We start from the raw sequence: 12550 nt of genomic DNA on the forward strand, positions 1-12550 counted from the left end.
ATTAAGCAATTGATAGTTAATTAATCTCTGCAAATCGCCCTTAGCTACCTGTGTATTCTTGCAGGCTTGTTTGTCGTGTGTCTATGTGTTTCCCCAGATTAACTGGCAACCCATTTTACTGAACATCACTATCAGTAAATAATCAAAACAAATTGGTATATATTACCCACTTGTAGCCAAACAATCTTCCACTCGCCCTGGTTAAAATTTAAATGAAGATACGCTCCCTTTAATTTCAGAAGATTGTTAATAGTGAAAGTGTTGTTCCTCCTTTGGCCGCTAGAGGGACCCAGAGGAGCTTTTATTTAAGACGAGCCCTCAAGCAGTTTAAAAGATGTTATTGAATTTATGCGTCACTGAGGACATTTTTGAGGATTCAACAGGTTTTAATAAACTCCAGTTTTCTTTTTAATTAGGGCTTCATGTAGTCAAAAAAAACTGCCTTTTTATATGGTTTCTTTTTAGGAGAAAACATCAGACCCTGTAGACAAAACATCTAAAGGGTCCAGGACTGACAGACAGATGGACCTTTTTAGTATGGTTCAGTATGGTTTATTCCTGAACTAAATTAATGGCTTTGCAGGGTTGGGTCCACTTTAAACCGCTGAATGTAGATTCAGTTATTTTGTTTGACATTTGTTTAATAAATCTGCAACATGTTAGAAGACAGGGAGAGCATGGCGAGGTGCACTGCAAAAAAGAGAACTAAAAATAAGTAAAAATTTCTTCAAATTAATGTATCTGCCCTTGATTTGAGCAGGTAAATAAGATTATTTGCCAATGGAATGAGTATTTTTACCCCTAAAATAAGATAATTAGATATACTGCACTTGAAATAAGACCATGGAGATGAATTGTTCCTATTTTAAGTGCAACAATCTTATTCCATTGGCATTTAGTCTTATTTACCTGCTCAAACCAATAAAAAGAAAACACTTTAATTTCAAGGAAATTCCCATTATTTTTAGTTCTATTTTTGCAGTGTGTGTAGGAGTGACAGATGGCTTCAAGTGGAGGATGGAGTTACTATTAAATATTGGCTCAAAGCGTTCATCAAAGAAATTATGATTGCTCCATCTATAAGAACGCTGCAGGGGTTTACAATGACTCTTCACTCATTGTTTGGGTTATTGCCTGTTGGCTGAGCCCTTAATCTTCAACTAGCACAAAAATCTATAGTATAAATCTGCATCAAGGAAATACTAATATAATGTTCCTTCTTCCCAAGGTTATTGAGAAAAATTGCTTCTCAAATTCTGTTTTAATATGTATATTTTTTTCCAACTAGATAGTATACAGACTATTCCATTATGTACAGGTTTAATGGACGATTAACATTCCTATTTTTAGCCTTGTTCTGTTTGATGATGATAGGCTGAGAGAGAAGGTCACGCAGGAGTCCTGGATGATGATGTTTGCAGATGACGTTCTGAATTTTCACGAGAAAAGAGGATGTTGGGATGTCCTGGAGAGAAGATGCATGGATGGTAGACACAGATAGATTGTTTTGTTTGTTTTGTGGAGGAACACAAGCACACTCCTGGTTGCCAGGTTCTGCTCATTTTGGGTGTTTTTATTGTGAGTCGGGACACAAAGTTAAAGCTTTCTGAATGACACCAGTAACACTGGGAGCACAAAACCAAGACAACATTCCCTTCTTCAGTCCATCGGACACATTTATCAAAATTACACCATCTGACGGCAAAATACAGATTTTAAACATTTACATCTGAGTTTACTTTAAAATGATACCAGTACCCGAATAAAAATTCTGTTCACTGTGTTTTAGTTCTCTATCATAAATGTGTAGAGTTTAATATGATGTCTGACAGTGTTTCCATCCCGTTATTGTTCAATCCCCGGCTGCGGAGGAGTACAGTCGCTGTCGTCCTCCCAGGACGAGGATGTGAAGCCTGCGGGGGCGGAGATTGAGTGAGGGGCGGACGTGTGACCGAGGCCTTGGTAGCGCCCGATAGAAGAAGGGGAGGAGGGCATAGACGTGGCTGCGGCGATGATGGGATCCTGGGAGGCGGAGTTCAGCAGGCCGGTGTGTTCGGTGTGCTCGGGTCGAGCTGCCGCCCCAAAGTACATCTTGTTGGGACGTCCCAGAAAAGTACGACCTGTAGAGAGATGTTACATTATTCCACTCGAAGTGTAGGAATAAACCCTGGACCTCTGGAAAAAAAATTGTCATGCAAGTCCTCATAAACTGTGAAAACCATCTTGATAAGAAGTAATGTTTTCATGATGCCTAGCGTCTCTTTTACAATCTTTCAGAATGCAATGTCATGATTTTGATAAGGGTTGTCCCAAGATAAATGTTCAAAATAAGGTTTTATCAGGCTGCCTTTAAAATGTATTTCTTTGATGATTTCAAGGGTTCAGTGCATGGCTGCAACATAAAGACACGTTAGGCTCAAGGATAACATTGTGGCTCAAGGACCATGATACATTAATTTATACATAAACCTGCTAACAGGGGGCACAGATCTTAAGAAACTTTAACATGTCCTGAACAAGAATTTACACAAAGGATGAACTCTGCCAACAAAATAAAAAGAAAAGCAGCTACTAGCAGGTTCTCGCCCAATTTACATTTGGTGAACAGCTTAGAATAAAAAAACTACAGAATATCAAAGTTTTGTTACACTTTGAGTTACACCACAGTAGAGAGGCTTTCACATGGAGACAAAGTTTTTAAACCTTTCTAATGAGTTACAAACCTAACAAACTATGTGTTCTCTGAGTTTGTATACTATATTTATGAAAAGCAGCACATAAAACAGCCTAAATCTATGGAACACCAGAGTGCTCAAAATAAAATAAATAAACAGAACATTGGTAAACAATTGTTTACTTGAATTTAAAAAAAAGGCATAAATATGTAAGGTAACAATGAATTATGAAATAACTGAATGCTTATAAAATTATCACCTTATTATTATGGACTATTTTTCATTCTTTAAAAATCTGTATAATATAAAATTTATTTCACATTTTTTTGAGATTAAGAGACATTTTTGTTGAGGAATTTTTCTCATTTTTTATTTCAAATTGTCATTTTTTAAAAAGTTGTCTTTTATTTCATAATGGTGTTTTCCACAGTAGTCTATTAATTTCATAATGACACTTTTCAGCAGAAGCACTACACCTGCCAATCAAGAGAAACAGGGCGGAGCGAGTCGTATGATTGGCTGCTTCCTTTTTTTTTCACGAACATACCAGGTAATGTATGGGAGATAGCTGGTGGGGCCGGGGATAGTAAGTAGGTCTACTACGTTTAAAAAACGTTCGAGGAAAATAAAGTCTTAAGTTCTGGGAAAGTGTTTTGTAGGTTAATATGAATGATTCCAGTAAGATAAGAGAAATTACCTAAACTCCTGAAAGGTATCCTACTATAATTTACCCCATAACTCTGGTCAGTTCTTGAAAACACCCTGAATAGATCTGGGAAATCAGCTTCTAAGTTCCCGTAACCTGTGTAATAAGCCTAGTTGTTAAGATAGTGCTAATCCACAATAACTGGCCAAGTATAACACAACCAAAGTCCTGAATTTGCATTAATTTCTTAGAAATTATCAACAAGTTCCATAAAAGCTCCAAGAAAGTGTGTGGTAAGCTCCAGAAAGTCAGCCCTAAGTTTAAGGAAAGTAACCATCTAGCTCCATTAAAGCTACAGATAAGCACCTCGTAAGATCCAGAAACTTCCTCTAAGTTTTTTTTAAAAGAACAGGGAGGTGTGTTCTCTCAAAAAACCTTTACTAAATTATAGGTTTAAAAAAAAAACTTGCAGACAAAAGCTGCTCATGACACTTACCGACGTGTCGGACCTGCTCCGTGACGTCGGCTCGGATGTCGGAAAAATCCCACATGGCCAAAAAACTGTCAAAACAGGAGCCCTCTTCTGCCTCCTGGAGGAAAAGAGAAGGAAAAGGAGGTGAAGTTGGAGTTTGCACAGGTGGATGGATTGATGAATGACAGATACCTGAACATAGGGTCTGTAGGTAAAGGTGTAGTGGTGAGCAATGGCAGCCAGGAACATCTCTATGCAGATGATGAAGTCCTGTGAGGTTAATTAGACATTAGACAGTCAAGTCTAGGAAAATAAGAACATGGGTGAAATATGAACTCTAATTTAACTAGAATGGCATGAGTGGTGGGATCTTTAATAATATCTTTTGACCTGCAGTCCAGTAGCTACAGCCTCCACGCTGTCCCAGTCCCACGTGTGTTTGTCAGAGATCACACCCACTTTCACCAGGAAGGCTATAAAAACTGCCTGCCTGCAGAGAAACCACCAGCACTCACTGGATTACCTAACCAGTTTTCTATAAGAAAATTAACCAAATGAGTCCAGATATGCCTCCAGTCTTACCAGAACGAGACAAACACCACCAGTTTGACGCAGAGGAACTTTCCCACGGGCCTGATGGGAGTCAGCTCGTCTCTGAGGGCTCGATAAAGCAGGACCAGGCAGTACATGGCAAACTGTGGATGATGGTGAAGCAACACAGACATTAAATCTCGACAGAAAGACACCAATCAGAAAGCTCAGGAGAACAACGGCTAACTATATGGTTCCTGTTGATAAAGGTGCTAATAAGCAATAGCACCAAGAGAAACATTTGTTTAATTGGTGTGGGCGAGATACGAAATAAACTGAATGACTTGTTGTTTTTTTAGAAAGTCAAGAGAAAATATTAAAGTACAATCACATAAAAAAATTACTAAAATTGCTATGATTAAAATCAAATCACATCACAAATAAAACATTGAGGAACCACCAGCTTTATCAGTGCTGATTCAAATGTGACGGGTAAATAACCAGAAACCTTTGCTGCAACTTTTGACCAGAGCACCCAAACCTATGTGTAAAAATATGAATATTCCTTAATACACAGTTTCTACAGGTATGTTGTGTCAGTGAGGGGTTTTTACCAGCTGTGATATGTTGTTGACGATAACCAGGTAGGACCAGGCGCTTTTGAAGCTGAAATTGGCTTCGTCATAAACTCCACAGAGCTGACAGATACTGCAGAAATAGATGAAAACACTGAGACACAGTCCTATAGTCCTAAAGACCAACAGTTTCACAAATACTCTGAGAAGCTTCAATAAAAATAGATAAAAGATAGATAAAAATATCTAAACTGGACTGAAAATTAGTTCAACTAAAGCTTAAAGAGGCCTAGTCACGTACTATGACCATAAAAAACACAAAAACCAACATATTCATCTTCTCATACAACAAAATACGCCAATCGTTCATCCTGATAGTGTTTACTTAGTCCTTTTTCAGCCTGAAAAGAACTTTGCACTGGATGCAATCAGCAGACATAAACATTGCTGTGCTACCTGCCGGCAGTGCTATCAAAAAGCAAGATGGCAACCATTGACGCAGCTAATATAAGAGCCAGTGAACCGTCCTGCAATTCCTCGCTCTGAAGTGACACTTCGGCATAACCCGATCTACAGGATTATGGATGCATAACTTTGTTCTTTTTCACACCTCCGCTGAATGTTACTGACTCACTCAGCTCCATTTCTTCTTGTAATTTACTGCGCAGTATCATACTTCCGGTCATGTAATCTCGTTATGATAGATATATGCAAAAGCACTTTGTTTATTAACAAACAGAGCGAAAACAAAGTGTAAAACACTGAAATAAAATAAAGAGGAAGAAAGGTGCTGGCCGGAAAAAAACACAGCCGACATGCGGAAGGCGGTGTTTCCCGCAGGTACCGCGAGCGAGCTTAGGCGAGGCGAGGCGGTGAGTTGGCGGCCGGAACAAGTTTTGTGCGGAGCGGAGCGGGGGGGGTCTGCATCGACGCCGTCGGTGAAGTCGCTTCTCGTTTCAAAGTATCCATGTATTTTTGCCTGTTTTCCCCCTGCCATTCACTATTTGCACGCGAGAAAACAACAAAAACACACGTGTTAACGTCAAATAAACATGCAAGCATATCGAGTTAGCAAGCATTTCAGTTTAAAGTTCTTCCAGCATCGAATATGACAGAAACAAGTTAGTTGTAACCACTGCCAAGTTAAACTTTGGTATTGAACATAAAATGGTAATGCTGCTCCCTGCTGTTACCTCAAAAATTGCCTGTTTTTGGTAGATTTTTCCCCATAAAGAGAATTCCCTGTCAGTGGCAATAAGCTTTAATTTATTATAGGCCAACAAGGCGCAATAATTTAATCAGAAAACCTCCGTATGTGTATCAACCCTCCAGACCACTCAGGTCTTCTGGCTCAAGCCTTCTCTGCAGAACCAGAACCAGAACTAAACAAGGAGAAGCAGCATTCGGTTCCTATGCTCCGCTTATCTGGAACAAACTTCCAGAAAACTGTAAAAGTGCGGAAAGCCTGAGTTCCTTTAAATCGAGATTAAAAACACATTTGTTTAAAATTGCCTTTGAATGTTCAAGTTAAACTGTTTTACTGTTTTTAATGTTCTTTTTCTGTTTCTACATTCTATCCCTACTTGTTTTTATTCCTATATTTTAATCATGTAAAGCACTTTGCATTGTCTCTGTACTGAATTGTGCTATATAAATAAATTTGCCTTGCCTTGCCTTGCCCTGCCTTGCCTTGCCTGGCATGCACTCAGAGTGAGCTACACGGCATATAAATTGGTAAAGCCACGGTACAGTACATGATAAGGCCCCGTAAGAACCAATTACAGCTTAAACTGACTTTTTAAGAACCTTTCAAAGGTGCAAATAACTAATGAGAGAGGCAAGTTTCAATGATTAACAATGACCAGGAAGGAAAGTATCTAGAAACGATGCCACTTTTCTATGCATCACTTCCATAAGGGGACAAACCTTACAGTGCTATAACTGTGGTGACGGGTCGGACCACGGTGTACTGAAGGACTCCCAGCTTGCACCTAAACAGCAGCACCCTGTCGGATAAATAAATACAAACACATGAATTTCTTAATCTTCACCCACTCGTCGTACACTGCCATCCCCCTCCTCCACCCTCCTCCACCCTCCTCTTACTCTCCCATTGGCCACGGCGGGCAGCAGCACAGCGGAGGCAGGTGCGGCTGCTGCTGCTGCACCTCCAGCATCAGCACCAGGCTCGGGTACTGATTGCTCAGGAAGTTGAGCAGGAACACCAGGAAGTTGTAGATGACGTAGGCCTCGTAGCACTCCCTGCACGTGTCCACGTAGATGGCCAGGCTGGGGTACCGCAGGGCCAGCCACTGAACAAAGGAGGCAAGAAGAGAGCTGAGGACACAAGGAGACGCTACCAGGAGCTTTTACAGCGGCATGTGGGAGAAGTTTTATTGGTGGTAACTGAGCTAAGTGGTGATGGAGGCCTCAGCGTGCCTCATATCAGGACTTGTCCGACCCTGTCATGTAGACTCTAATTTGTTCTGATCTTTATATTGGAGAAACCAAACAACCTCTCCACAGACGCATGGCTCAACACAGGAGAGCTACCTCCTCAGGACAAGACTCTGCTGTCCACCACCTTAAGGACAAAGGACACTCTTTTGAGGACCAAAATGTTCACATGTTGGACAAAGAAGACAGATGGTTTGAAAGGGGTGTGAAGGAAGCCATCTACGTTAAGAGAGAAAAACAACCTTAAACAGGGGAGGAGGCCTTAGGTTCCAACTCTCTAAAACTTAAAACACAGCTATAGAAATAATTCCGGCCAATCATCACCTTGACTCTCACCCTCACATGGGTGATCAAAACATTGTTCCTTTAAGCCAAGCCAATAACAACCTTAACGACTCCTCGTTACAGAGGAGTGGACCAGTTTTGGTCCAATCTGCTGGCTTAATGGCTTTAACGACCGCCCATTACTAAGGGGTGGACCTGCTTCTGTTGAATTTGCGTGTTATCTAAGCCATTACAAGGCTTTTGTTTGGTATGGTATAAAGCTTGTTACTCCGCATTACTCCAGACTTTTTGAATTGAGAAAGCTTCCTGGAGAGGAAGCGAAACGTCTTCAACTACGGAAAACAAGTCCAGTTGCTTTGTTTTTTACTTTTTTTGGAATGACCATGACCTGGATGGCTGAGAATCTTCACCAGCAGACTCTAATTAAGATTTGTTGCCATGGCAGCTGAGTGTTGTTGCTCTGTGTGGATGGGCGTCTCTTTATAACTCACACTGTCCAAGCTGTAGATCGGCACCATCCACAGGATCCTGGAAGATGAAAACACACCAGCAGGGTTGAGTGTTTCTGTCTCAGGTTTTAAGTTTCTCGCACCTCGTTCCACTTTCTGGGAAAACCCTGGATGCTTTCGGAATTATTTTTACACCACACGTCTTTACTATTATCTTTTATCATTGACCTTAAGGTAGTTTTCTGCTCTCAAAGTGGCAATTTAGAGGCTAACCAGTGCCAATCAGGGAGGGACTAGCTTCCCCTGACCCGACTTGTGAATCTACCCAGGCGTCTGACGTTGCCATCGTTTTAAAGCACTTTGCATTGTCTCTGTACTGAAATGTGCTATCCAAATAAATTTGCCTTGCCTTGCCTTGCCTTGTAGGAGAAAATATGAGGTGCTTTTTACCCTTTTATTCAACAATAACTTGTTTGGTACACATAAAAAGCAAATCAGATTTCTGCAAGGGTAAGATCCACTGACTCCACCCCTAGATCTGTCCAGGCTTGCCTCCTATTGGTCAAGAACATTGTGTTATTCTCTCTCCACTGCAAAGGTTGAATTTGCATGTTGTCTAAGCCATTGCAAGGCCCTTGTTTGCCAATGGTATAAAGCTTGTTACTCATCATTACTCCAGACTTTTTGAATTGAGAAAGCTTCCTGGAGAGGAAGCGAAACGTCTTCAACTACGGAAAACAAGTCCAGTTGCTTTGTTTTTTACTTTTTTTTGGAATGACCATGACCTGGATGACTGAGAATCATTACCAGCATATTGCACGCCAATTTGAGAAAGACACCCTGGGAGTAGTGCGTGAGTATGAGAAATTACTTAGAAAACTTGCAGATTATAAGAACCATCTTCGTTTTGGTTGAATTTGCATGTTATCTAAGCCATTGCAAGGCCCTTGTTTGCCAATGGTATAAAGCTTGTTACTCCACATTACTCCAGACTTTTTGAATTGAGAAAGCTTCCTGGAGAGGAAGCGAAACGAAGCGAAACGTCTTCAACTACGGAAAACAAGTCCAGTTGCTTTTGGGAATCTCTCCACTGCAGCACAAACAGTGCTGTTTTGAAGGCATTTCTAATTCAGTGCAATTAGTAAACCCACCTTGCTGTATTCATACATTACAGTAAAAAATTATCTTTGTCCCAGAGGCAGGCTTGTGATGGGCTAAAGGAAAGTACCTGATGATGGGTTTCTGCAGCTCAGGCTGGGTGTAGTGCACCATGTGCTGCAGGATATCCCACAGTGAAATGGGGATGGTGAGGAACACGAACACGCCGGCTATGAACCAGGCTTTACTGTGAGTCCCAACCTGCACAGACAGAGTCAAGTCGTATGAATGGGATCTTGTTTAACAGGCGGAGCAGGCGTTCAGGTAAGGTAGGGTGTACCTTGTCCTTCTGGAGCTCCCAGATGCACAGCGGCACCACGGCCACCAGCAGTAGTGCATACAGAACCAGAACCAGAGGACGGATCCATCTCCTCCACTCCGCACAGGTACACGGCATGGTTGCTTTTTTTCCCCTGAGCACAAGCTTACAGGCTCATCCTACATCTTAAAGACAAGGGGCAGACCTTTAGAGCTGGACAGCACAACGCGGTCACAACCCTGGTTTGACTGTGTAGTCTAATTTAATTAGAAATCATCATCATTATTGTTAATATCAGTAGTATTATTTGTTTGTTGTTGGAATAATTATCGTGATTTTAACCGCAACTGTGCACCTGTCCTAGATTTATCAAAAAACAAACAGTGAACATGGTAAGATGTATTTTTTTTTTTAGCTTCTTTTTGTTTATTCACTTGCACATATTCTCTTGGTCACGATAAAATATGAATTAGTTAGATGAGGAGCTAAAGTCCAAAGAACAGATCTTCAGAAAGCCTGGGAACCAGATTATAAGGAAGTCTGATTGATGGGACATACTAGCCAAATAAGGGATGGGACCACATTTCTGTGAAATGAAAGTAGAGCCAGAAAAAGTGTGTAGCAGCAGAATTAACCTCTAAACTCAAGTTAAGTTTTTCGTTTTATCAAAACATCTCAGGACAAGTCCAACTCTACAATTTTCTGAGATGTTAACAATGACATCATCTGCATATAGTTTAATAAATCACCATACAAATTCTGAATTAGTTTGAGTAGGTTATGAGTATTAAATATTGTTAAATAGGTCAAAACAGGAGGCTTTCTGTAGGAATCAGGTTTTTTTCTAACTCTGGCTTTTTTAGCATGTTGTTCAGCCACTACAAAATAGTTGCAAGTTTTAAACCTTAAAACCTCTAGTCAGCTGAAACAGTTTGGAAGCCTTCAAATATTAGGAAAATAAAGCTTAAATGAGACTTTTGGGTTATTTCTCTGAGCACGTATGTTGGGTTACAAGGACCTGCAACCTTTACCGTCTAAAGAGCTATTTTGCCAACAGTCCACTTGAATTAAACTCATTCAGAGCCGCAAATGTTGCCTGGCCTTTTGAAAAAAGACAAATTATAATTTTTGATAAAGATCTACTGTGGGAAAAATGTTGTCATCGTTAAAGAAACGCTCTTTTTGAGGTTTAAAAAAGAGGATGAATGGCATTTTTAACCCCGTACGTAATAGCGTATTTAAACCATTAGCATTAGGTGCAGTACCACATCGTACTGGAAGGGGGCAGCGCTGAGCCCAATAGGAACATTGGGTAACAGGTGGACGTTACAGAGTGTTCTTCTATGCAGAAACATCTCTGCATGCACAACCTTTTGGTTTTCATTTTCAAACCAGATATGCTTTTAGATGCTCGGCGCGGCGTACGTTGACCTAGCATTAAATGAGTGGCACAGACTAAACATCACCCTCTACAACGGGAAGGTGAGGGAGAACCAGCTGATTAATGCAACCTACTTCCAAGGACTTCACGTGCGAATAAAGGCAATATCGCATTGATTTTCAGTTTTAATCACAAAAAGAGAGATAACCCAAAAGACATTTAAAGAAAAAAAAAGAAAAATATGTCCATATATTAGATAATATGTAGTTTTTCTTGCTATTGTGTAATTAATTCATCAAAGCGCAATTAAAGGCTTTAAAAAAACACAAAAGTTTAAATTTAGGTCAAAATAGAAATATAAGCCTGTATATATTTGCAGAGGCTTCAGTGCCTCCCTGGTCATGAGCCTCACCGCATGTCCCCGTTGTGAAGGTAAAACCAGCGTGTCCTGCCGTCTGAACAGATTAAAGCAGTCTAAAAGGCGGAGGTGGTGGTGTTGTTGTTGTTGCAGCCCTGGGTGTTTACTAGCGGTGATGCTCGGCCTGTTTCCCCCCGCGGTCCTGTCTCCGTTTCCAGGCAACGCATCCCTCCTCCACCCGTCACCGCTAAACCCACTAAACCCACTGAACCCACAGAACCCACGCTCCGCGGATCCTTTTCTGATCACCGATTAATGAATCCACGCAACGACCGTCCGGTCTGCAGGAGACCGCTCGGCAGCTGGCCCCCGCTGATCCGCTCCTGTCCGCCGCCTTCACGGCCCGACGTCACCGGGAGGAAGCGGAGGCAGCTCCGGTCTGCCCATCAGTCACATGGTGGGTGGAGGAGAGACAGACGGAGCTGTTTACCGGCTGATGGGGCTAGTGGGAGGGACATGTTTGGGTCAAACTGGGGGAATAAAAATCAATATACATAAATCACTATATATATATATATATATATATATATATATATATATATATATATATATATATATATATATATATATAATATACAATCTGTATATATATAATCTCTATATAGCCTATAAAATTCAGCCTGTAACGTATATATATAATATATATATATATACTATATATATATATATATATATATATAAATATATATATATATATATATAGATATATATATATATATATAGCCTATAAACTTCAAGCCTGTGACGTAATATATATATATATATATATATATATATATATATATTACTATAGAATATATAGAGAGGAGAGAGAGAGAGAGAGAGAGAAGAGTGAGGAGAAGAGAGAGAGAGAGAGAGAGAGGGAGAGAAGAGAGAGGAAGCAGATAGATCGATAGGATAGATAGATAGATAGATGTAGATCAGATAGAATATATGATAGATAGATAGACTAGATTATATATATATATAATACTATATAATAATTACATATATATAATATATACTAATTATATATATATACACAGACATATATATATAATTTCTGAAGAAGGTATTGAAAAACAAATACCTTTTACCTCAAAATATTACCTCAGAAGTATTATTTAATGGTTTATATATATATATATATATATATATATATATATATATATATATATATATATATATATATATATATATATATATACATATAAATATAATTTCTGAAGAAGGTATTGAAAAACAAATACCTTTTACCTCAAAAT

General features: G+C 39.8%; 1 protein-coding gene across 1 annotated transcript; it reads right to left on the reverse strand.

The window, feature by feature from the left end:
• Positions 1–1552: 1552 nt before the first annotated feature.
• Positions 1553–9720, reverse strand: LOC105921312 (transmembrane protein 184C). The gene is made up of 11 exons (XM_036146723.1): positions 9529–9720; positions 9319–9449; positions 8133–8169; positions 7006–7211; positions 6831–6905; positions 4939–5032; positions 4376–4488; positions 4184–4283; positions 3986–4063; positions 3818–3911; positions 1553–2120 (listed from the first exon to the last, which is right to left on the reverse strand). The coding sequence occupies exons 1-11, from the start codon at positions 9643–9645 to the stop codon at positions 1846–1848; spliced, it is 1320 nt and encodes a 439-aa protein (XP_036002616.1). The 5' UTR covers positions 9646–9720; the 3' UTR covers positions 1553–1845.
• Between the last annotated feature and the right edge of the window lie 2830 nt (positions 9721–12550).

The sequence above is a fragment of the Fundulus heteroclitus genome, chromosome 14 (assembly GCF_011125445.2).
Source record: "Fundulus heteroclitus isolate FHET01 chromosome 14, MU-UCD_Fhet_4.1, whole genome shotgun sequence".
Lineage (NCBI taxonomy): Eukaryota > Metazoa > Chordata > Actinopteri > Cyprinodontiformes > Fundulidae > Fundulus > Fundulus heteroclitus.

Coding starts and splice junctions, on each gene's coding strand:
- LOC105921312 (XM_036146723.1), bottom strand. CDS start 9,645: ATGCCGTGTACCTGTGCGGAGTGGAGGAGATGGATCCGTCCTCTGGTT. Junction 4,489..4,938: donor TCAACAACATATCACAGCTG/GTAAAAACCCCT, acceptor CATCATCCACAG/TTTGCCATGTACTGCCTGGT. Junction 4,064..4,183: donor CTGTAGCTACTGGACTGCAG/GTCAAAAGATAT, acceptor TTAACCTCACAG/GACTTCATCATCTGCATAGA.